At 37.2% G+C, this 25,917-nt stretch overlaps 1 protein-coding gene across 3 annotated transcripts; it reads right to left on the bottom strand.

The window, feature by feature from the left end:
- Nucleotides 1-11,518: 11,518 nt before the first annotated feature.
- On the bottom strand, nucleotides 11,519-25,182 carry LOC136226422 (regulator of nonsense transcripts UPF2). Of its 3 annotated transcripts, none has more exons than XM_066014893.1 (18): nucleotides 24,944-25,181; nucleotides 23,975-24,074; nucleotides 23,611-23,698; nucleotides 20,567-20,769; nucleotides 19,460-19,804; nucleotides 18,208-18,312; nucleotides 17,896-18,023; nucleotides 17,164-17,340; nucleotides 16,969-17,050; nucleotides 16,191-16,481; nucleotides 15,880-16,077; nucleotides 15,699-15,800; nucleotides 15,171-15,422; nucleotides 14,874-15,092; nucleotides 14,509-14,679; nucleotides 13,870-14,055; nucleotides 12,636-13,103; nucleotides 11,519-12,490 (listed from the first exon to the last, which is right to left on the bottom strand). In XM_066014893.1, exons 2-18 carry the CDS (start codon nucleotides 24,035-24,037, stop codon nucleotides 11,990-11,992), a joined length of 3,579 nt encoding a protein of 1,192 aa, XP_065870965.1. In that variant the 5' UTR covers nucleotides 24,038-24,074; nucleotides 24,944-25,181; the 3' UTR covers nucleotides 11,519-11,989. The 3 variants fall into 3 exon arrangements, with proteins under 3 accessions (XP_065870965.1, XP_065870964.1, XP_065870966.1); XM_066014892.1 differs by having other exon boundaries at nucleotides 23,975-24,071; XM_066014894.1 differs by lacking the exon at nucleotides 13,870-14,055 and having other exon boundaries at nucleotides 23,975-24,071; nucleotides 24,944-25,182.
- Nucleotides 25,183-25,917: the final 735 nt, after the last annotated feature.

Below are 25,917 nucleotides of genomic sequence, written 5' to 3'. Positions count from 1 at the left end.
TGATGGCGTTGAATGCGGCCTGGCAGTCCGTAGACCATTTGAAGGGATGCTCCTTCTTGATTGCTTTGTAAAAAGGTAAACACCGCTGTGCCGAGCAGGAAATGAACCGTCCCAAGGTGATAATCCTTCCGTTGAGCCTTTGAACCCCCTGTAAGTTGCGCGGCGCCTCCATTGCCAAGATTGCCTCGATCTTCGCGGGGTTGGGCTCGATGCCCTTCTCTGATACCACGCATCCCAGGAATTTGCCGCTACGAATTCCGAAGAAACATTTCTCCGGATTTAGCTTGAGGTTGTAGGCTCTGAAAATTTTAAACACTTCTGCCAAGTCACGCGGGTGGTCGCTCTCTTCAATGCTTAGGATAACCATGTCATCGATGTATACCTGTACCATTTTACCGATGAGGTGGGCGAACATCTTGTCTATTAACTGCTGGTATGTGGCCCCCGTATTTTTTAACCCAAAAGGCATCACATTGTAGCAATAAGTGCCTTCATGCGTAATGAAGGAGGTTTTCTCGGCATCGGCCGGGTCCAGAGGGATTTGCTGAAAACTAGTGATGACATCAAACTGAGATAAGATTTTGCGACCAGCTGTTTGGTCGAGGAGCTGATCTATGTTAGGCAGCGGGTAAGAATCCTTGGGGCATGCTTTATTAACATTTGTAAAATCTACACACATGCGGTACTTTCCGCTGGCTTTCTTTACAAGTACGACGTTAGAAAGCCAGTCCGGATAGTGGACCTCGCGAATAAATTTTACAGCTAGTAGCTTTTCGACCTCTGCCTTGACTGCGGCTTGCTTGTCCTTCGCCTGTACTTGCATCTTCTGCTTCAGGGGCTCCATGGAGGGGTCGATGCTCAATCTGTGCACCGCTTGATCGGGTGAGACTCCCGTGATATCCTCGGTGCATCATTCGAACACGTCTGAATTCTCTGATAGGACAGCTTTGATCTCGTCGGCCAAATGGGACGTTAGCCTGGTCCCAATTTTCACTGTCTTAGTGTCCCCGATGACATAGTCGCTGACCGATTCGATTGGTATGGGATTGTAACCCCTCACATCCATCATACCATCCTCTAGGTAAAGCGCTGTCTAAGGCTGAGTCGCCTCCCACTGCAATCTTTTGGCCAAGATGCGATCTCCTTGGATGGTGATTCTGGCATGTTGGAGCGGCAAAGTTAAGCATAATCCGGAGATATCGACCGTGGCCTTCAAGTTAGCCAGCAGAGGTCTTCCGATAATGGCATTGTAGGCCAGGGGGATATCGACCACCACCCATTCTGCGGTGTCCTCGACCTCTTTATCGCCTTCGGTGAAGATTGTTGACAGAGAGATGACTCCCTTTACTCGGACTTCAATTTCCGACAGGCCAACCAGGGGGAAAGTCCCGGCTCGGAGGGCTGTGTGAGTATTCCTCATTGCGCGGAGCACAGTCCAGGTGAGCAAGTTCACCGAACTTCCTGTATCCACCAACACTCGATGCGTCTTAAAGCCGGCGATGTTGATGGTGACAACTAGGGCCTCCGAATGGCTGGTCCGGAGTGGTGGCTGCACCGTCAGGGTCTGGTCGATTGCTTTTCTTTTTCGGGAGCTCTCCGGAGGCGCGCAGAGCGCTGGTGCTCCCTTCCTTATGACGTGGATCTCCCCGTGGTACCTTGGTCGCTTTGGTTCATCTGCTCGACCGACGTCCTGCTGCTTCGGGCTCTGCTCCCTCTGCCTAACTGCCTTTAGTGGCGCTCCCTGCTCCGTGATCCGCTCAATTTCTTTCTGCAGTTGATAGCAGTTCTCCGTGGAGTGTCCGGAGGATTTGTGATACTTGCAGTATTCCTTCTCGATACGGGTCTTGCCCTTGTCGGCCAGTGGAGTCTGATGTGCGAATCGGCGAGGCTGGCTCTGAGCAGCATAATGCACCTCCTTCCCGCGGGATCGGTCTCCCCTGTGCTCGAGGTTTGCTCGCTTGGCCTGAGCTGGAAAAGGCATCGGGGCCTCCTTGCGTGCCCGACCTTCATCACGCGCCTCTGCGGTCGGTCTGCCCTTTTCCTGTTTGTGCGTGTCTCCTCTGGCATTGTCTCTGTCTGACTCTTCGTATCCTGCGGGTCGATCACAGTCGTCGTACTGGAAGAAGGTTTGTGCCATGGTCATGAGCTCCTCGAAAGATCTCGGCATCTTTCGGAAACATTTCTGCTTTAAAGGCTCGCACGAGGTTCCTTTTGCCAAAGCGTCATGAGCCACCTCGAGGTTGAGGCCTTTAACCTGTGAGGCCATATGGTGAAACCTGGAAAGAAAGTTGCGCAGTGGCTTTGTTGCTCGCTGTTTGAGCCCGTTGAGGTCCGAGCTGATCTTCCTTACCTTTGCTGCTGCGGCGAAACGGGAGAGGAAAAGATCCTTTAGGAGATCGAACGAGTCGATCGATTCTGGAGCAAGTCCTCGATACCATTCTTGCGCACTAGATGAGAGTGTGGTCGGAAAAACCTTGCACATGATGTCCTCGTCTTTTGAATACAAGTTGATGGTGCTCATAAAAGATGCCACATGGTCGTTCGGGTCTTCGGTCCCCGAATACTGGGATAGTCGAGGAGCCTTCCAGTCTCGTGGGAACCTTGTCTCGATGATCCTTTGTACTAGTGGTGTTTTACTAGACGTGATGCTTCCCCCCATGACGCCCCCGAGGGCCCTCTTGTCAAGAAAACGTTGGATCTTCAGTTCCAACACATCTTCGCTACTTACGGCCGCTATCTCGTCGCGCCGCCCAGCGCTTTCTCCGGTCGCGGAGGCACCGGCACCTCTCCCTGTGGGGACCCCGGACCCTGAGGGCTCGCCCGAAAGCGTACCCTCTCTCTGTATCTCCGCTGCTGCTTTGAGGTATTTCCAGATTTTTGCGTTCTCCTCCTGCAAGCTTCTCTGTTGCTCTATTATCTTCATCTGAGCCGCCGTGTGAACGGCCTGAGTGGTCTGAAAACCTTGTATCGCACTGAGGAGTTGTGCGGTATTGTGAGTTTCTTCCTCCTCAGGGCTCACCTCCTCCATTAGTGGTCCCAGGTTTCTAGGGGAAATTGGAAAGGTTGGTACGGAACGTTCGATGTTAGTCATGGAGCTGGTCGCTCCCACTTCCGGTGCTTGCGTCGGAGCGGGCTCAGTTGGGGTTTGCATTTTGCTTGAGATTCCGAAGTCACTTGTAATCCACCTTCACCGCGCCAAATAATCAGGATACGTGGAATAGTGAACTGGCTCTCTCCGGGTAAGGTTCTCGTGCTCTGCGATGATCGTCCCTGTGTGGGGAGCGGTCCCTGTATATACTCCGACGATCAAGGCAGTTAGTCGCTCAAGGAAAGTAACTATTTGTATAAAGATAGAGTTAAGAAATAATGTTACCCGCCCCCTTTCTTGGTTGTCTTCCCCCTTATTTATATTGAGCCTTCTTGGGCCATGCTGGGCCTATGGGCCAGCTGGGCCCCCAGTTGATATTCTGAATCAACAGGTAATCAAATTTATAACAACTTAGGTCATCATGTTTGACAGTTAGCTGTTAGCTGATTACCTTTTTGGTTAACGGATTTGACTAGCCAATTGTGTGAACTTGTGGTAAAACTTAGCTGATTACTAATAGTCATTTGTATAAAATGACAAATAAGAACATTGTAAAACATTTATTTGAAATTAAAGAATATTAATTAAGGGTAAAAATATCCATAAAAAGAGATGGAGCAATAAACTAATTGAAAAAGCTCATAAAATGAACTTTTTGGAAGCTCTTTCAAAGCTCTCTTTTCCAAACACCACTATTAGAGGTTTGACTAGTCAAAACCTCTAAAGTGGCTCAAGCATCTAATTTTACTCAAAAAAAACTCTTCACCAAACAGGGTCTTAATATTTTAATTTGAAATAGTAAATATATCTTTTATATCCTTAAAAAAATATATCTTTCATATAATGTTTATTTTATACGGCTTTTGTAATTTATTAATTAATGATCGATTAAATAAAATATAAATTAAATAATCACCAATTTTTTTAACCTAATTAATAAAATTAAAATTTACAAAATGATACATAATTAATTTTAATACATTTTAGTAAAAAAAATTTATATATATAATTTGTGTAGCCCGCTTCGAGTCTCGTCACTTCTCCATTATAAAGTTTTCTATATACATTAAAACTCTAATTCGAGATCTTTAGTTTAAGCGATTTGAGATCTTTAACTACTCAAGCCAACCTTAAAGGTTCAGTAAAAAAAAAAAGTTAAATATTCCATTATTGTGTTTTTTAATATATTAATTTATCGAATAATACGAAATATTAAAGTAATTAATGGTATATAGGTAAGCTTATCATTTCGTATATAATTATTTATTAAAATATTTTTTTGTAGTTTGTCAAATTTCTCAGCTCGAGCCTCATCGGACAGTCTTTAGACGAATCTTCTCCCAACTAAAACAATATATATATATATATATATATATATATATATATATATATTATTAATTAGAAACACTACATATGTGTTTCTAAATAATAATATATATATATTATATATATTATTAATGCAAAGCCTCCTTTAAGGAGACTTTGCATAGTGACAGAGTTTCCAAAGCCTCCTTTAAGGAGACTCTGGACAAAACTAATGGGTTGTGTGCTAGTTGGAAGGCCAATTCTCTTTCCTTGGCTGGCCATCTAACCTTAATTCAGTCTGTCAACTGCGCAGCTCCCAATCATATCATGCAAGCATGTAAGTTGTCTGAGCCGGTTCTCAATGAGCTTGATAAAATCAACCGGCGTTTTCTTTGGGGTGAGTCTGGAGAGGGTAGGAAGATTCACCTAGTCCCTTGGAAGGAGGTCTGCCAGCCTAAAAGCAGGGGGGGTCTTGGCATCAGACAAGCTAAAGATAACAATAAGGTCTTGTTGATGAAGCTCCTCTGGAGAATGTGGCAGAACCCTTCTTCTCTTTGGGTTCGATTGCTTTGTGGCAAGTATCGAAAGGACAAAATCTTTGGGGGCCCTAAAGAGAGGATTGGCAATTGTTCTTTCCTTTGGAAAAGGCTCAGTGATGTATTTGCTGAGTTCTGCACGGGGGTTGGCCTGGAGGTGGGTAATGGTAAGTCCATAAGCTTCTGGTATGACACCTAGATCGGAGATAAACCTCTTATAGAGGTTTGCTGCTCTCCCCCGCCTAGCAATTTCCGCAACTGGAGGATTGCCGATGTGGTGGACTCTGATGGGGACTGGATTTGGTCTATGTTTGATTCCTTCTTGAGCCTTGATTCTCTCCTCAGAATCAGGGGAGTGAAGATTAGTAACCTTGAGGAGGACAATGATAGGCATTGCTGGGCCCTGACAAAAAATGGAGCTTACTCTTGCAAGTCTTCCTTTGAAGCTTTTACTCTTGACAGATCCGACCCTCTTTCGGACACTTGGAAATCCATTTGGGCTCTGAAAATCCCTTACCGAATGAGGAGCTTCCTGTGGCTTGGAGTCAAGGACAGGTTGCTGACTAATTCGGATAGACATAGACGTCACTTGGCGGATTCAGATGCTTGTAGTAGATGCAGAGGCCAAGTTGAATCTTTGTGCCATGCCCTTAGGGACTGCCCTAAGAGTAAGGTGGTTTGGCAGAAAGTTCTTCCGCACCACATTCTCCCCTCCTTCTTTGCCTACCCTGAGAATGACTGGTTCTCCAATGGGGTTAAAGGTAGGTTAATGGCTAGCATGGAGCAGGGAGACATTTTATTTGCTATTATCTGCCACCACCTTTGGAAGTGGAGAAACGAGGAGATCTTTGGTGAGAAGACTGTTTTTATTCAGAACTTACCCGAGTTCTTCTCTAAAAAGCTCCTTACCATTACGGGGAGCTTAAAGGGGACCCCTTGTCAATTCTACCCAGAATAAAGAGGTTCAACTCGTTGGGTGGTGTAGGCCGAAGGATGGTGTGGTTAAATTGAACACGGATGGCTCCTGTCACAACAATGGAAAGATCGCGGCTGGAGGCGTGTTCATGGACGCGGGAGGTGCCTGGTTGTCTGGATTCACCCATAACCTGGGTTTGGGCTCATCCTTTTCAGCGGAACTTTGGGGTATTCTTTCTAGAGTCAAGCTTGCCAGAAATCTGGGTATTAAAAGGCTTGCTGTGGAGTCTGATAATATGAAAGCTATTAGTATGATCTCTAATAATCATGCTTTTTGTCTTAGTAGCCAGAACCTTATCAAAGCAATAAGAAGTCTTGGCTCCTACTTTGAGTCCTTAGAGTTCAGCCACATCTACAGAGAACAAAATCGAATTGCGGATCGCTTGGCGGCGGCTGGACACGAGGGGATGTTAGGTGTTTCCACCCTTTCTGATCCTCCTATCTATCTTTCTTCTCTCCTTTTAGAGGACAAAGTTGGGGTTAGCTTTCCTAGGCTGATCCCAGGTTAGCTTTTGTCTCGGTGTTGGTTTGTTTTCTTTCCTGTTTCTACCAAAAAAAAGAAACACTACATAAAACAAATATAATATAAAAATAGGTTCATTATTATTTAAATTAAAATATTATATTATTTATCGATTTTTATTTAAAAATATATTAAATAGTAATATAATTTTATCATTAACATTATTTATCATACTTATATTAATATGATATCAAAACCTATATAAAATTTAATTAAAGAATATTTATATAAATTAGTTTTTTTTGAAACAATATAAATTAGTTAATGATACAATGATAAACTTATCATTTATATAAAATTTACGGATAAAGTGATTTAGTTTTATCAAAATTTCTAGATTATACTGTATTTTTAAAAAGGGTAATTAATTTATTAGTCCCTATATTTTGACAAAACACACTGTTTAGTCCCTGTATTTTCAAAAACACATGATAAAGTCCCTAACCTTTTTCTCGATGAACTGTTTAGTCCCTAATGTTTTTCTCAGTGAACTGTTTCATCCCTGCCGTTAGACTCTCATGAAAATTTTGTTAGTCAATTTGGATTTGTGTTATTCTTTTCCTTTATTTTCCTTTCCTTTAAACTCTAATGCATCTGAAATCAACTTTGAGTGTTCTTCTTCTTGATTTTCTTCTTAATCGTTCAAAATCGTAAGCATTGGGTCTGTTCTTTTTCTTGTTCTCCATACAAACGACTTCTTTTTCTAAATTGGATTTCCTCTTCTAAAGTTTGAGGGTAAATAGTAAAGGATAATTTAGTCATTTCCGAAGTCATAAACGTTAAAAAATCTAACAAACAGACAGAAGGACTAAACAGTTCACTGAGAAAAAAGTTAGGGACCTTACCATGTGTTTTTGAAAATACAGGGACTAAATAGTGTGTTTTGTCAAAATATAGGGACTAATAAATTAATTACCCTTTTAAAAATAGAAAATTTCCCTTCGATATGATAAACGAACTCCAAATATTTCTATTGGTGGGTCATAAAAAGAAATTGTTTGGATTCATGGACGGAGCAAGCCCAAGACTTGGGAGAGGAAAGGAGGGGGCTCCAGTAGGGATGGCAACGAATAGGGTACCCGCGGATAATGTCATTCTCGAACCCTTACCCTTTTATTTTTTAATTACATGTACTCGTCTTATTATCCTAACGAGTATACTTTTTGCATCTCATACCCGTCCCATTTAATTCGCAGGTACCCGCGGGTACCCTTACCCGTTAAAAATCAATAAATAAAACAAAAAATATTACAAATTTAACAAACTATAAATGTAATAAATCATATATCTAAAAATTAAACAAATTGAACCTTAATTAATAAGAATAAAGTAGCTTAGTGGTATCACTCAATTACTGAAAAATAAAAAGTTGGGGTTCAAATCTTACATCTTACATCTAAAAAACAATGATATTTATTAATATAAAAAAAAATTATGACGGGTAACGGGTACCGGGTATTCCCATACCCGTCCCATTACCCTAACGGGTAATGATTTTGATCCCATACCCGTCCTATACCCTTTTATACAGGGTACGAGTAGTCCCATTAGGGTCAGGTAGTGTCGGGTACACTACCCGTTGCCATCCCTAGACTCCAGCTCCACCCATGGAATAATATTGTTTCGATACTTGATAGTCCATCCTAACTTTAGTTTATGTTACGTATTTGTAATTTAATTTCAATATTTTAAAATAGTTGAGTTAGTTAAACATTATGTTTTAATGCAAGAGGTCATAAATTAAAGGAGAAAGTGACACATTGGCTCTATTGTTACTGTTTCATATTATATATAAATAGATTATATTATATTTTTTTGTCAGTAAAAAAGAGGAAGTGATGCCTCATCTCCATCATTACTGGGCAAAGTACGAAAAAAATGATCGTGGTTTGTCTTATTTACAAATAGAGATCTGTGGTTAAAAGTTTGCAAATAGAGGTTTGTGGTATATTTTTTTTACAAAACAAAGTATTTAAAATTAAACTTTAAGTAATTGATGATAATCAAGAGCATTTTTTATTTTTTTTTTCAATTACATTTATATATTGACAAAAGACAGATCCCAAAATCAAGTTGCAATCGTGTAAAATGAACTTAAATATCAATTTAGTTCATAAACTGTCAGATTAGTAAAAAAACGTAAAATTTCACCATATTATTTATCGTTTCGATTTAGAAAGTTATTTTTTGGAAGGGTTGTGTTTTGCTTATATGTAAGAATAATTTTTTTTTAAGATAAAAATATCTTTTGTTGTAATCATAACTTAAGTGTGTAATTGTAACACTTTGTTTTGTAAATAAAACATACCACATACCTTTATTTGTAAACTTTTAAATCACAGGTCTCTGATTGCAAATTAGACAAACCACATGCATTTTTTTCATATTTTTCCCTATATATAAATATCCAGAAAATTAAAGAGATTTTAGGAGAGAATTTAAAGATTAATCTAAATTCTATAGAACTCTTAGATATAATACGAATAAAATAGTCATTTTATAGAAAAAATATAATAATATAATTAAAAGGGTTAATGTGCAAAAATACCCCCAACATTTTGAGTCAGAGGTAATTTTATCTCTAAGTCTAAAATGGTGCAATTTTACCCCTAACGTCTTCTCAGTCATGAATCTTGTCATCTACACTTCACTGTGTGTTCACACGTGCGTCATTTTATCAGTAACAAATGACAAACATATGTAGGGATGTGATGGTAAATAATATCAGTTGAGCCTCCGAAAGGCTCAAATCAGCCCGTAACTTACCTTTTGGGCCGGTCCATCTTGGATCTCCAAAAGGTTCTATTTGAGAAATGAGGCTTCGGATCTCAGAAAAACGCTAAGCTCATTTGAAGAGGGAATTTAGGTTCTGAATCAATCTAATAATGACACGTGTATCTGAGTTAATGCTCAAGTCATTATAAATAGAAGCTTAGTCCAAGATGAAAGGTACATTATTCTACATACTATAACTTATAGTTCTTCTTTAAGTCTCAGATTCACATATTGACTTAAGCATCAGAGAGGGTTCACCGGTCACCGGCTCCCTATGTGACGGTGTTCTGTTTTACAGGTATCAAGACGTGGTAATTCAATATTACGACATCAGGATGTGAAAAAAATAAAAAATATATATTGTCTTTTGTACGAATTAGACAAAAAAAAATTTAAAAAATTTACCGAATTTATAAATATTAATCTCTAGTTCTATTATTAAATTACAAAAGACATGAAATCTTTTTTTTCTAAAAACGAATTAATATGCAATTGGTGCAAAATAAAGAACAAAAATATATGTGTTTTATAATAGTATCTGAAATTGACCCAGATTATCAATATTCGAGATAAAATTGGCTACAAACATTAGGAGTATTTTTGCACCTTAAACCTAATTAAAATTAATATATTATATTATATTTTTTATCAATAAAAAAATAAAAAAGTGACACATCAATCCATCGTTAATGTTTTTTTTTCCGAAAATCATCGTTTTTTTTGTAGGAAAAGGAAAGGATCGAAAATCATCGTTAATGTTTTATATTATATATATATATATATATTTATTTATTTATATATATATTTATTTATTACTTTTATTACAAGTGCAAAACATGTTTAAGTTTAGGTGTTATATCACATCTATAAGGTTTTATTATCAACTAATCAACCGTCTTTTCTTATACTATATTATTTTATTTTTATACAAATATATTTTCACATAAATTATTCGAATATTGGAAATTTTGGAAATTTTAGAAATTTAGGTGGTGTTTCATGAAACTTAATTTAAGTACCAAAAAAAATATTAAATTTTAAATGATGAATATTATAAATACTAAAAATATTAAATATTATAATGGTTTAATAATTATTAAATTCTTTTTTAAAAAAATATTGAATTTAAAAATATTAATTAATAATGTTCGATTTAAAATTTTAAGTTAAACATTTTTACTTACAAGTAGGAGGTTTTTTTTTTTACTTATTTGGATTTTTAAATGGTTATCCAACAAGATAAAAAGCAATAAACACTTAATATATTAATTTTACAGTAAATAATTTGTTAGTCCATGAATTTTACACATGTAAATGATAAATTTATCTAAGTTTATTTATCTAAATCCACTTTAATTATACTAGTAATAAATTTATACTATTATTTAGTATATTTTTAAATTAAAAATAGGTAATTGAATCATGCTAATATAATATTTTAATTTGAACATTAATAAATGGGTTAAGATGCAAAAATATCCCTAGCGTTTTGGATCAGGAGTAATTTTACCCCTAATGTCTAAAATGGTGCAATTTTACCCCTAACGTTGAAAGGCAAAAACAATTTTACCTCTAACGTTGATAATTTGGGTCAATTTGAGAAATAATTCATCAAACTGTTTTCTCGATCATGAATCTTATCATTTACACTTCACACGTGCATCATTTTATCAGTAACAAATCATAAACATATGTTGAGATGTGAAAAAAACAAAAAAAAACGTATGTTTTCTTTTGTACGAACTTGACAAAAGAAATCAAAAAATTCACCGAATTTAATAATATTAATCTTCAATTCTATTATTAAATTATAAAAAACATGAAATCTTTTTTTTAGAGCTAACTGGTATATAATTGATGCATAATAAGAACAATATATTTGTGTTTCATAATAGTATCTAAAATTGGAGTTTTTATATTAAGCATCGGGTCTTCTATGTCACTCGAATAACCTCCAATTCACATTTGGACACGTGTATTGTGACATCACATAATAATTAAAATAGTAGAACCTCTTATAATATGCGTGGATCCATATTGCACATGTCAAAATATGTATGGAATGTCCTGCATTTGACATGAAGAACCAGGTGCTTCTAATAATTTACCTTAAAGTTGATCTAAATTATCAACATTAGGGGTAAAATTATTTTTTGACTACCAATATTAGAGGTAAAATTACATGAGTTTAAACATAAGGAGTAAAATTACTCCTAACCCAAAATGTCAAGGATATTTTTCCACCTTAACCCTTAAACTCAATCTATTTTGGAATAAAGTTGAAATCCATTTCTATCGTTTTCAGACTTATATACGAAGATTTAATTTTACCGCCAAGCATGACCGATATTACCTTGATGGCAAGAATACACATACATATACAAAGCACATAAAGTCTCCTAATAAAACTTGTTGGCTTTTGAAAAATATACACAACCAACGAACCGAACAAAATCTAATGCGCCCACTAACCAAACAGTAGCTCAGTTCATTCAGCCCATGCCCCATGCCATAGCTCACAACCCTTTCCAAAATTACATAATAAATACTTTCTTTTAACATCAATATTTCTCAGATATTTAACCAATTATGCATCTTCACTGATAAATGCAGTAATAATCCCGATACTTGCGAATTTCGATGCTGTTGATTATGTAAATAATTCCATCACCGGAGAATTTTGATGTTAATAGAAAAGGTTTCTCTTCTGCTGCCAAACCCCATTTTCAAGTGTAGGTTATGTGCATTCAAAAGTCGAGAATCCCGCTTTCTTCTGCTTCCAACGAATTACCTTCTTCTTCCATGATAAACACCGCTGCCAGAATGATGCTGATGCCGATGACGTGATCCACCACCTCTACTACTGCTCCCTTCCCACATACCACCACGGCTGCTAATTCTGTTGCTACCACTTGGCATCCAATTCAATGTCTGGGCTCCCAACCCATTATTCTCCTCCTCTTCTCTATCGTTGTACTCCAAGACCAGCCGCTTTATATCTTGTTTCTCTTCGAATTCAGCTGCTTCTTTCTGTTTCGTGCTCTGCACAAGAGAGCAATCCTTCGGAATGTACATCTGCTTCGTCTGTTGCTTATTCCCACGCTTCACGAGTACTTTCACTTGAACTTCCTTCCTTCCTCCAACATCCTCATCCATCGCCTCATCACCACTTTCCCCTCCAACTCTTCCATGATGATCTTTGGTCGACCCCTCAAAGACACTCATAGGTATCACCATATTTAATGCTGGCCGACCACGCAGCTCTTGCCTCCGCTGCTCCATGCTTTCCTGCACTCACAGTTCAAAAAATGGGTCTAACATCAACTCAACAAACTGGAATTGTATTGGCACTGTAGTATGAAAAAACAAAATAATAAATACATGCATTAATGTATGCCACAGCTCTTATGAACACCCAAAATCGGAGTCTTGCCTGCATTACTGCTCGTAGCTCCTGCTCAAAATTTTCCGCTTCCACCGGATCTACCTCTGCCACTTTTTGTCTAACATGAACTTCATCATCCTCATCAGAAACAGGTCCATCATCGTCATCATCATCATCCTGATCTGTATCACCCCCATCATCATGATTATCTTCTTCCAACTCGTCTTCATCACCTTCCTGCTCAATGGTTCCACTGCCAGAATCAGTGTCACTGCCGCCATCTTCGTGAGTTCCACCATTTTCCTCATTACCATTTACATTATTTTTTCCATTGGCAGCTGAGGCATTAAAAGTGCTCCGGCCTGAGGGTTTCTCATTGTCAAAATGTTTCTCACTATTGACCTTGTCATTAATAGAACCAGTTCGTTCATTCTCCTCAAGTTCCACAAGAGCTGCATTAACTTCTTCAGTCAATGAGTATCGAATCATGCTAGGCCGTAGGTCCGCAAATAAATCCTGCAAATGCTCCAACATGTGAACATAACCTTGCATGTACGTACATATGAATGAAACATCATCAGACTATTCATCAATAAGAAAACATCAGTCCATTTACATCTACTTTATGTATAAACAAATAAAAAAAAGGGGCGGCCCGGTCGCATTACGCGTCCCCGCTGAGCGAGGGTCCGGGGAGGGGTCCCACCACAAGGGTGTATTGGGGGCAAGCCTTCCCTTGCCAATTTAATTGACAAAAGGCCGCTCCTAAGACTCGAACCCGTGACCTCAGGTCACACGGCAACAACGTTTTACCGTTGCGTCAAGGCTCGCCCTCTTTTATGTATAAACAAATAAAAGGGCGGCCCGGTCGCATTACGCGTCCCCGCTGAGCGAGGGTCCGGGGAGGGGTCCCACCACAATGGTGTATTGGGGGCAAGCCTTCCCTTGCCAATTTAATTGGCAAGAGGCCGCTCCTAAGACTCGAACCCGTGACCTCAGGTCACACGGCAACAACGTTTTACCGTTGCGCCAAGGCTCGCCCTCTTTATGTATAAACAAATAAAAAGGAAAAATAAAGTCTACCAGTTTCCAGATAGAAATCTTCTACTTCATCATAAGAACCTTTAATAAAATTTCTTAAATCAACAAAAGATAGAGCAACACATTCAGTTGAACCCATGGGCAGCAATAAAGTGATTGGTGTCATGTTGCAGAGCAATTGGTCAATCCACTTAACAACTTCAATTTTAACCCATGTAAAGAAGAAACTTCCATGACTTACCTGCAAGTCAAATTCAACGTCAAGCGGTAATGCACCTTTGGCTAGGATGTAACGCTGAAAGTGTATTAAAAATCGATCAAGTTTCCTCTTAGAAGATCCTCGGTCAAAGTAGTGCCCACAGGTATCCAGCAGAATGATAACCATCCTAATCCGGAAACAATCCTCAGGCGGATCCAGTAAATCTTGCTAATATCATGCATAATCAAAGAAACAAAATGGTAAGGAACAGCCATATATCAAACAAAATCTGATCATAAATTTTGATCCAAACATTACAAAACTTGGAAGAGAGAGAGAGAGAGCTAGGATGTAGTTTTATTTGCATGATTGCACTTCTAGAAGTAATGCTACAGGTTGCAAATACAAGAATATTTTTCACATGTGAAAATCATGTTCTTGATAACATGAAATAGAGGCATATATTAGTATCATTTTCATTTTAGATTATTCCTAACATGCAACGGGTTGAAAGCTCAAACAGTAATTGCATCCATAAGGCATGCCTTTCCTTATGGAAAATATTACAAGCATATGAGCAATCAGTAGTCTGCTAGTGGAACATTTCTCCTGAAACTTTACATATCTCATTATCAAAGGTGTAAATGAAATTGTGATAGATAAGTACAAGTAACTTCATACCTCTGGTGTGTCATGACCAAAAACAAGGATCAGATAAAGCGTCTCAAAAACTACAGATGAATCTACAAGTTCATAGTTATACAACTCTCCTAAGAAGCGCATATGAGCAATGCGTCTTTGCTGTGCCCCAAAGTCATTTAATTCCAACCCAAGCCTAATCTCCTCCAAAACCTGAAAGCAAGAAACAAACTGCTGCAAAGAGAACACAACAGAAACAGTATAGATCTAGAACTTAGAGCATATCAATAGAACCACAATGAAGTACGTCAGAGAATGTGGACTTCACAACATTTCGCACTTCAAAACTCTGGAAACCCATTTACAAGAAGTCATTTCTAAAATAAGGTTGGGTAATAAAAGCAAACCTCATCAACAACAGCAACTGCAAATTCATCATGATAGCGGCTCAAACCAGAAGTAAGAGAAGCAATTAGGTTTATTTGACCAAATTTTCCCCTGTGAATCTTCATGAAGCACTTCAAAAGGTATGCATCACATTCATTCCATGGTAATTTACGAAGTTGCCTCAGCACATATTCAATGGATAACTTGTCTAGATCTGAAAACAGCAATTTTCTGATGTACTGCAAGATCAATTAAAGGCATAAATGTATCTAATTTCAAAACTGGCAGAAAAAAGATTTAAGACTGTAAAACTATACCTGATATAATGGAGGACGAACTTTAGACACTCGGGCAGATCTTTCAGGTGGTTTGCACAAATAATATGCATTTTCAACTAGGGTGCTATGCCGTGGATCCAAATTTTTTACATTTTTCAAGCGCATCAATATCTCTAACATATTAGCCATGCGTACAGTAGTTTCAGGAGACCGGTAGAGAAAGCGGCCACATGTCTCAAGAAGATTGCAAGCAACGTCAATGTTGTGATGAGTGAAATCATCTAAACATGCCTGAAAAGAACGTTAAGTGACATGCTTCAATTAATACACAAATCCAATGGCATTCCTCAGTCTCTGTAATCTATCTAAACATGCTTGAAAAGAACGTTAAGTGACATGCTTCAATTAATACACAAGTCCAATGACATTCCTCAGTCTCTATGTAATCTAGCTCACAACTTAACAGATAGAGTTGATTGCTACAAACTTCATCTTAAATTACAAAAATAATCACCAAAAAAGGTTAAAAGAAAAGGAAAAATCATCAATAAGCTTTCATACATATACCTTCAAACAACTGAAGATAAGGCCAGCTGGCGCAATTTTAAACTTGCATAATTCTCCAATGAACCTGATATTCCTGATCTTTGTTTCAATATTCATTTGGTCCTGCATAAAAATTATAATTGGAAATAAAATCTCAGTGTTTTACAAAATGCATATGAATGTATAAGTATGCAGAACAGACCTTCTTATTTATCAAGAAATTGAACTCCTCTTCTAACATCTGTAAGAGCATGGAAGAGATATCCTTCATACAGGTTGCTAGTGTGGCAACCATCCGTGAGTAGTATGGTAGCAGTTCTAAAGAAGTCCTGGGTACATTAAACAATGCCCTTACAAGCTTCTTCCTATTTGCCTTTGAATTTAAATAACAAAACTCTACCTGAAGAAAATATTAACAAAGGAAGAAAAAGTATGAACTTCATTGCAAAGGCAAATAATCCAAAATAAAATAGTTCAAAACAGCAATTGTTTGAGAGGCAGCAGAAAAAATACAGTCAATTGATCAATAAGATCGCGGCTGACACAACCAGGAAGCCTTTGCAGCAAAGCATCCAAGTTTGTCCCCTCAAGACCTTTGAGTTTCTCCTTTTCAATATCTCCTTTTCTTTCTGCATCCCTTTCTTTACCTTTCTCCTTTTCTGGATCTTTAGCTTTTTCTTTATCTTTTTCCTCTTTGTCCTTTCCTTTGTCAACACTTTTTCCCTCTTGCAAAGTACCAGAGTCCACACAAGCCTCAGAAATATCTTGAGTAGATTGGCCTTGATCTGATTCAGGTGCCAGTTCCTTCATAAAAACAATACAAGAATAATATAAGTGCATAAAAAAAGCATATTCTCCCTCCAAGTCAGTAACAGGAAAAATAAACTAGAAGACGCAATTAAGGTCATCAAATATTTCAATGCAGAGTTCCGTAACATATTTTTCCCCAGAGGGAAGGATCTGGAAGTGTCAGGCCTCAAACCCTCACATAGGGCTTTGATAATCATGTGCTACAAAGGAAACATAATTCAACTGATGCCCTTGCATGACAAAATTACAGCATACTGAATAAGGAACATCCTAGAAGACAGCAGTTGATAAGTGAAGAGAACTTAGAAAAGGGAAACTGCGAAGAGAGAAAGGGTAGGAAGGTAGCAATAAATACTACAACTATCACGGAAAAAAAAAATGAGAAACATAGACACAACCCAATAATAGCTCATCGCCAATACATAATATCTAATATCTATATCTGTTATAAGCTTCATACTTCAGAGTTCGAAATCCTTACACTTGGCTGCTCTTGATTTTTAGCAGATTGTTCACTAGCTTTTGGATCTGCTTCTCCCAATAATACTGCTGGAACAAATGCTCTGAAAATATATGTAACAGGCAAAACCAAATTTTAAAATTACACTACCAGCTTTAAAAGTGACATTTATCAGCAACACACACAAATATACATAACTGTCCAATTCCAACAAACCTGAGATCTGGTAAGCATTCATAAAATGCCCTTGTATCTTCATCATCCCACAAGGCCTCAAGAGCAGATGAGTCTTTTCCAGCAGCAGGTGATGAAACATCTTCTCCAGAAGTAACCCTAGTTGTGTGGCCATCCTCAGGCATAACTGGAGCTTGCATATCAAGGGCCTCGGCCAAACTGCACATAAAAGATATATGTTGCCATAGAAAACAAGGGAATAGAAAAGATGCATATACATAGTTTCAAGCCTTTTAAATATTTCATTCATATTCGCGCATCATTAGGGACATCCTGCTAAATTAAGTCATTGAGTTGACAAAGGAAGGAAAAAAATGATGCCACAGTCATCCTCCAGGATTTTTTTCATCTGAAACTGCCTTGATTTCTCTTCATATAGATGTCTGCAGCTAAGTACTCTTCAAGATTTCTAGATATAATTCTATTACAACATGAAGGGCTAAATGCTACAGATTATTGTTTCCAAGTCTTCCAAATTCACAGCACGAATAATCCCTATCTAAAATCGTTTGGAAAATAAAGACAAGCTGCATAATGAAGGTTTATTTTTTAGATTGCATAGGTAGAGAGAGATGGGAAGGGGAAGGATTCTTTTATAATGGGTAGACTTTAACTTTTGAAGAATGAAACCTGTTGAAAACGACGTAAATTATAGACTCACTCACCAATAGATCATATGCGCGAAGAAAATTCAAATTAAAATAGCAAACTTACGATGACACATTGCGATACAAATGGTCGTAAGACTTCCTAAGTTTTTCATAAGATGCAACATTTTCATCACTGAGCTCTCCTTTAGCATTCAAAATCTTTGCATTCTCCTGCTCCATTTGGCGAAGTGACTAGAGAAACAAACACAAAAAGATTATAAGCATCCTGAAGAAAAGACAGCAACAGAAAAATTAAAAAGTGACAAATTAGAATCAGCCAGTTACACATTGATTTTAGCTGCCCAGCAGGAGCAACTGCTCATTGTACATAAGGTGTTTAAATCAGAAAGTAAAGGAGAACAAGAAAGTCTCTTACAGAATGCTCGGACTGAAGTAGTTCTGACACAGCATCAAAATATGCATTGAAGGCCTTCTTGAATAGTTTCTTTTGATCTGCTGTGATATTAAGACCCTTATAGAACTGTGACAAAAAGTCAAAATATAAGCAACAATCCAAATCAAATCGGCCAGGTAATTGTATCATATAAATTACTTTAGAATCAAACCTCTGAGGATTGAAAACAGTATTCAGAAGTGAGTTAAGGATATCACCAAACATCAGAGTTGTCAAATAAAAAAAATAATCCTCATTTTGCAGAATGAGTATTAAGTTCAATAAAAAAAATTAGTACAAACTCTCAGTACAAAATTACACCAATATATGTCAACATGAAATAGAAATACATTTAAATCTGACATATTTTGAAAAAAATGGATCATTATTCATCCAATAGGGAATATATTACTTAATATCGTATTTTCTTATTTCAAGTCATGTTTTTTATACTACAAACTATTGAAGCCAGAATTCAAGACAGTGATGTAACTGCTCATGCATCTGAGCAATTCCTACTTGAACTTGATTAAAAAAATAAAAAATAAAAAATAATAATTGCTTAGGTGAAACAATAAAAAAAAAAAAAAAAAAGGGCGGCCCGGTCGCATTACGTGTCCCCGCTGAGCGAGGGTCCGGGGAGGGGTCCCACCACAAGGGTGTATTGGGGGCAAGCCTTCCCTTGCCAATTTAATTGGCAAGAGGCCGCTCCTAAGACTCGAACCCGTGACCTCTGGTCACACGACAACAACGTTAACAATATAAATATATATATATAATGTCATCAATTCATAAAAGTAGCCAACACTCTAAAGGGAATTGTCAGATATTAATATAAAGTGGACCATTAACTATCAGCTTGAGCTTTTAGTTCAATTGGTTCCATGACATGGTATCAGAGCCAGTTTGACCAAGTGGTCCAAGGTTCGACTCCTGGCGACCCCATTTGTTGATTTAATTGCAGGACATGGTAATATGGGCCTGTGTTGTGCACGCTTCAAGCCCAGTGGGCATTAGCGTGTGGGGGTGTGTCAGATATTAATATGAAGTGGACCTTTAACTATAAGATCGATTTAAATCTTAAGTCATTAGGCCATGTGATCCTACAGGCCTAATAGAAGGACTGACCAAATCAATCAGTCCATCTGAGCTTCCAACAAGACCAAGAATAAAATTTACTCTTGGAACTTCTCCACTAATATGATTGGTATAAATCAATGCCAAAAGGTCATACCTCTTCATGGATTTCTTGACCAGAGAGAGGAAGTCCCAAGAAGATCCTTCCTTGTCGAGCAAAACTAGCAAGGAGAGTCAGATTTGTTTGAGTGGCATCTCGATCCTTCAAGTGTTCCACACTGGTAAGATCCTTGATGATATTGATTAGAATACTGCTGTCTTCTACAACTCCAACAAAGTAAAGTTCCAAAATCAGCTTCAATGTACTCCGTTTCTTCATAGCCTTTGAATTCCTATCTGCATCCAAGTCTTCCCCTGATTTTCCAGGACAAAAGACCTTCAAAAGCCCCTGCATAAGGCTTGGCGAAAAGTCCTTGTACCTTTGATGAAGCAAAGAGCAGACCTTTGCAAAATACAGAATGTTAGAACAAGGCAAAGCAGGAAAACTAGTACCACTATGCCTTCAAAAGGCTGCATGAAATAAGTCGAGAAATAGTAAATTAATAACAAACGTTCACACTTAACAGAATATCCAAAACTAATGAATATCTAATGTACTCAGTGAGAAATTTAATAATAACTTTAGAAAGCATGTGTTAACTAAAACATAAGTACAGACCACACTAAAAGAGAACAATATAGTGTAGAACCAAAAATTGTAAGTAAACCATCAAGTACTTCTGGAAAGAAAAATCAAAGCAGTGCTAACTGATATTATGAATGCATGAATTCAAAATGAAATTCTAAATCAGAACACTCCATAAATGCATTTCCAAAGGGATAAGTCGCCAGAAAGTATCTAAACATCAAGGACTCCAACCAGTAAATTAACAGGACAACCACCCCTAAGAATAACAGATAACTCTAAACACATAAACTTCAGCTAGAGATGTAATAAACATATGATCACTTTACAGTAAATAATTTTTATTATCTTGCGCATGCCCACACTATCAGAATTATGCTATGATGACAAAGCTTTGGATAAACATAAATTTAATAGATCAGAGGGGAACAAGCAAGTACTAGGGTGTTTAACTAATAACAACTGAACTGCCCGAAGAATGTCATGCAGAAAAGAACGCAGGATTAGTGATTACGAAAGAGATGCAGCAGCTACAACAGCAACTACAGAAAATTTTCAGTTCACAACTGTAAAAACCACCTGCACTGCTGCTTGTATGTCAGAGGTTCTAAGCTTGGCATCACAAATAGCCGTCACAGCTTCACTAACAAATTTGCTAAGGTTGACATTTCGCAACTCATCCATTAGTCCTTCCCTCTGCTCTTCATTTATTTGCTTTAATTTTTTAATAACTGCTGTATTCCGCTTAATGCTTGAATCCAATGTCCTGAGGAATCCTGAATCTGGAATGAATGGTGAAATAGGGTTACTTCGTGCAGCAGTAATTATATCCAAGAACTTAGAGATGTACTACACCTAGGATTTTATTAGAATGTGTCAAATTAGTAATAATATTTTAGAAGATTAACATACATTTGAAATACCAGAGCACTTTACAAAGAACTGAAGGCCAACTTTTTACAAGAACAGATATTAAATTACAAAATAATTTCAACAAATAGATCTAAAAAGTCACATTATTTTCAAAGTATGAGAATTCAACCAGAAAGATCTAAATATATTCATTATCCAAGCATTCTCAAAAAAAAATTAGCTTTCTTTAAAGTGTAAAATAAATCCTTCTGTAGCACAGAGTCAAATGCTACTAAGAAATGCATAGAAACTTCCAATCTGGACTCTGTCAAGTAAGTTTCTTGTAAGAAATTTTGTTTCCAAGACCCAAAATGAAATTAGGGGGACAAACTTGCGGAAAAAACACACACAATAACCTATGACTTGCAACACATTGATAAAAAAATATATATATTTGGAAGTCATAGAAAGAACTAGGTTTCTACAAACCGAATCGTAGTGCACCGGGCCGCCCTTTTCAGTAATTAAAAAGAAAACAGAAATTAACCCACTTGACACCTTGAAGGTGAAAATTCTTGACTACAATAAACAAGAAGATAAAAGAACAATAACAACAAAAAAAAAAGGAAAGGAAACTGATTCTCTCGCTCAAACAAGACACCGCAGAAGCTAAGAGAGGGAACAGAAAACAATGATGAAACTAAAGAACCACCATAAGTGGGGAAAGTTGGAGTTGATTGTGAATTATCCATTCAGCCTCATCCCGACGATCCCTTCACTCAAAGGAAAACAGTGCTAGAAGCCAGAAAATTAAAATTTTATATCGCCTTTCTTTGCAGCCTCTTTAAAATTCTACCCAAGCAAAAAAAAAAAAAAAACAAGAAAATTATTATGTTTTCAACAATTCTCTCCCTGCTATCTCTCCCTTCCTAATTTTCCAAAACGAAGTGAGGTTTAGTAACTCAAATTGGCTATGTTGCATGGGAACTCTTCTTCATTAGCATTTTCGCGTTTCGTAACCATTTCCGTTGCAGTTTCTTTTCTGTTTCCATCACCATTTCCTAGCTGTATTTCTTTAGAAATAACGTTTCCCGGTGTCCGTTTCTGTTTCCATGCAACATAGCAAATTGGTTCACTCTGAAGACATTAACATAGACGGTTGAGAAGAAAATGATGGTAGGAACTTGTAAAATAAATTTATGCAAGTCCATTTCAGCAAGAAACTTTGATTCATATGTTAAGTATCAGATGGATTTGATTTGAGGATAAAATTGTGGACCAGGTTCCAAAACAGATCAGTCACAATAGAGACACTGACTACATTGGTCAACAACTAGGAAGCACCGAAACTTCTAGGAGGTCAACATATGAGTGTTGGACACTCCGGAGACGCACACCCGACACTCCAAAATAAGTGCCCCCTCTTTTTTTCTTTTTTAATATGGATGGGGACACTTCGGGACATGGCTTTTGAGTTAATTAATTAGAATATAGGGTTTTTTTTTAATAATTTTATAAAAAAGTGGGGTTGGTATATAAATAAATAAATAAAACCCTAATAAAAAAAAAGAAATCAAAATCTAAAGGAAAGAACATAGCAACCGGCCTTTTTTTGGTAGTTTTAATTTGAAGTATTAAATGTTTCTTTTTGATGAATTAATGACTTATTATGGATGCCATTTATGGTTTATAATGACTTATGAATGTTATTCACAAGATATATATATATATAATTTGGGTGTCCCCCTCGTACTCATGTCTCACATTTTTTAAAAATGCCGTTTTCCGCACCCGTTCGAGTATCCGTGTGCGTGTCAGTGCTTCCTAGGTCAACATTAAATAATTTTTAATAAAAAAGAAAAGGACTTAAGTCTTGCAAGATTCATTTTAACTCAAATGCATAAGTACCAAAGCAACCCCTCCAGACAATGAAGCAACAGAGAAAAACTACAAGATATGAAAGCATTCATATGATCCATAAAATAAAGATTCAAAAGAAAATATATCTTTCATAACTGATTAATTCAAAGTTCCCTTCATGATCTTTCTAGCAAATGAAGAATCACATCTTAACTGGGTATAAAATTTGCATATTAGAATCCTATGCTGTGCATGTATCGAATCTCCAACTTATCTCTAACTGCATAAGTATTCTTTCCCTTTCTCACCCCATCCACTCAACGCTAAAGACTTCGTTGCATTATTCTAATCAAAACTCAAATTTTTTCCTTTCTCTAAAAGGTATGCAACTATAAGGAATAGTTGAGAACTAGAATAATAAAGCCTCATATATGATCCTATAAACTTCGAAACCCATGAGAGAATGATAGAAGCTAGCAAACGTATCCAAAGTTTCATGCATAGTACATCAGGAAAATACTATGACATAGTTTATGCTAAGATGATAGTGCTAGAGAAAAAAGTCCTAACATATGGATTGAGATTCACTACATGATTTTAAAAGAGTGAATTTCAACTCTTATGTATCCAGATCCACGTCTCTTTTCCCTTTCTCCAAATTCCCAACTCATCCCGCGAAACAACCAAATAAAAACTCATCTCCTGCTAGTATGTAAGCAGCCTACTTTAAAGTTATCAGAACTATTATCAACCTTCTTTACTACATGGCATCGCACATAAATTATGGAGCATCTATCTTGTACTTTTTTCACAACAGGGAACAGTTAAAAACTCAATATAAATCATCAGTTACAGATCTTTTATCTTTTACAGCAGTTAGCTTATCTTAAAAACCATGCAACTTAATGAACCTGGCCTTTCGGGATTCAAATTGCTTTGGCGAAGAGCCACTTTTGCCTCCATTGATTTCCTTATTTCTTCAAGTCGTGCAACAGCTTCCTGAGGAAGAAAAACAAAACCAATTCAAAGATGGCAAAAGAATCCTCTTCTTCCAATAAAATAAATAAATATGTGAATGCAACTTGATCGCACAAGCACATTTACAAACAGATAAATTTGAATCATGGTCCATCTTGGAGACAAGAGCACCAGTTTACAAAGTAGTCTTATGAATATCTCAAGTGCTAAACATCTTAGCTTGCAAAACAAACAGGAAAAGAAATATTTAAATTACAATCAATAGAGAACAATAAAAGTGCCAAAAATTAACTTCACCTCGTCATCTTGCTTGGTTTGTGGTTCACCTCCAGCACGACCTTCATCCTCTTGTTGATCCATCTCTACTTAAACTAATTGAAATCGTGAAAGAAACCTACTTATATGAGAAAAAAAACCTATATCAGCATCAAGTAGCACAATACTAGAATTCAACAGAAATCTATAATGAAAGCAACGAAATACGATTACGATAAATCTCATAATAATCGAAACGAACTAAGTACGAAGAAGAGACCTACATTACCCTTATCTATCTTTCAATCGCGTGACAGTAAATATATACCAAAATACATATAGATGGAGGAAATAAGGTGCAACGAGGGCGGAGACAGGGAGGGGGCCGGGACCCTCCGGCCGCCGGAACCACCCTAAACAGGGGTGGTTCCGGCCCCCCTGTCTCCGATAACGCCACTTCTAAAAATTCCATAAAATAGCACAAAAAATCAAAACAGAGATTCAAGTGATGGAAGTATGAAGAACTCAGAAACACAAAAGAAATTACCAGAAATCGAAGAGGTTTGAACTAAATCACAGAAGTAGCAACTGAAACCAGAAATCGAAAGAAGAAGAGAAAACCGGAGACTGAGTTAACTCACTAAGTTTTTTTTATTTAAAAGAGACAAATACTCCAACGTGATATTAGGGATGTAAACGGGGCGGGGCGGGGGATTCCCCGTTTACCCATTTAGTACAAAATTATCATAGTTTTAATCATAGTTTTACTACCAAATTGTACCAGGAAGGTAAAGAAAAATAATGTATAATGTATAATGAATAATCTCGGTTATTAATCATAGTTTTACTACCAAATCTGTTATATGTATAATGTATATAGAACATCACAGCACAGATTAAAATAGAACATCACTAAGAGTAAAAGAACATCACATATTCACAGATTAAAATAACATCACAGATTAAAATAGAACATCACTAAGAGTAATATTAAGTGTAAAAGAAACAAACCTTGCGAGGTCGGGGTGGCGGTGCGAGGTCGGGGTGGCGCCGTGCGATGCGCGAGGTGGAGGTTGGAGGCGGTGATGGAGTCGTGTTTTTAGGATGGTGCGAGGTCGGGGTGGTGGTGGGTAAGAGAGATCGGGGTGGTGCGAGGTCGGGGTGGCGCCGTGCGGTGCGAGGTCAGGGTGGAGGTTGGCGGCGGTGATGGAGTCCTGTTTTTAGGATGAAGAAGAGAAGATAATTGGTGGGGTAGGGTAAGAGAGAAAGCAGGAGATAAGAAGAATCGTGTTAAGTTAAATTTTGAAAAAAAATTATTTTTTACTATGTTTTAATTAATTAGAGAATAGTTGATAAGAAATAGAGTTGGTTTAGACAGTTAAAACGTTTGGTTGTGTATCAACTGGTCAGAGGTTCGATTCTCCTCTTTCACATTTTAAGTATATATTTTTGAATTTCATATTTAAATGGGGAATCCCCGTCGGGGCTTCATGGGTACGGGTACGGGGATCCCCGCGGGGCGGGGATGCCATTCCCCATCCCCATCCCTCTTAACAAACGGGGCGGGGCCCCGACGGGTACGGGTATTCTCCGCCCCAGTTGCATCCCTAGCTCACATCTATAAGGTTTTATTATCAACTGTCTTTTCTTATATTATATTATTTTATTTTTATACAAATATATTTTCACATAAATTATTCGAATATTGGAAATTTTAGAAATTTAGGTGGTGTTTCATGAAACTTAATTTAAGTACCAAAAAAAATATTAAATTTTAAACGTTGAATATTATAAATACTAAAAATATTAAATATTATAATGGTTTAATAATTATTAAATTCTTTTTTAAAAAAATATTGAATTTAAAAATATTAATTAATAATGTTCGATTTAAAATTTTAAGTTAAACATTTTTACTTACGAGTAGGAGGTTTTTTTTTTTTACTTATTTGGATTTTTAAATGGTTATCCAACAAGATAAAAAG

This window comes from Euphorbia lathyris, chromosome 4 (assembly GCF_963576675.1).
Source record: "Euphorbia lathyris chromosome 4, ddEupLath1.1, whole genome shotgun sequence".
In the NCBI taxonomy this organism is placed as follows: domain Eukaryota; kingdom Viridiplantae; phylum Streptophyta; class Magnoliopsida; order Malpighiales; family Euphorbiaceae; genus Euphorbia; species Euphorbia lathyris.
This window is presented reverse-complemented; position numbering and strand designations above follow the sequence as displayed.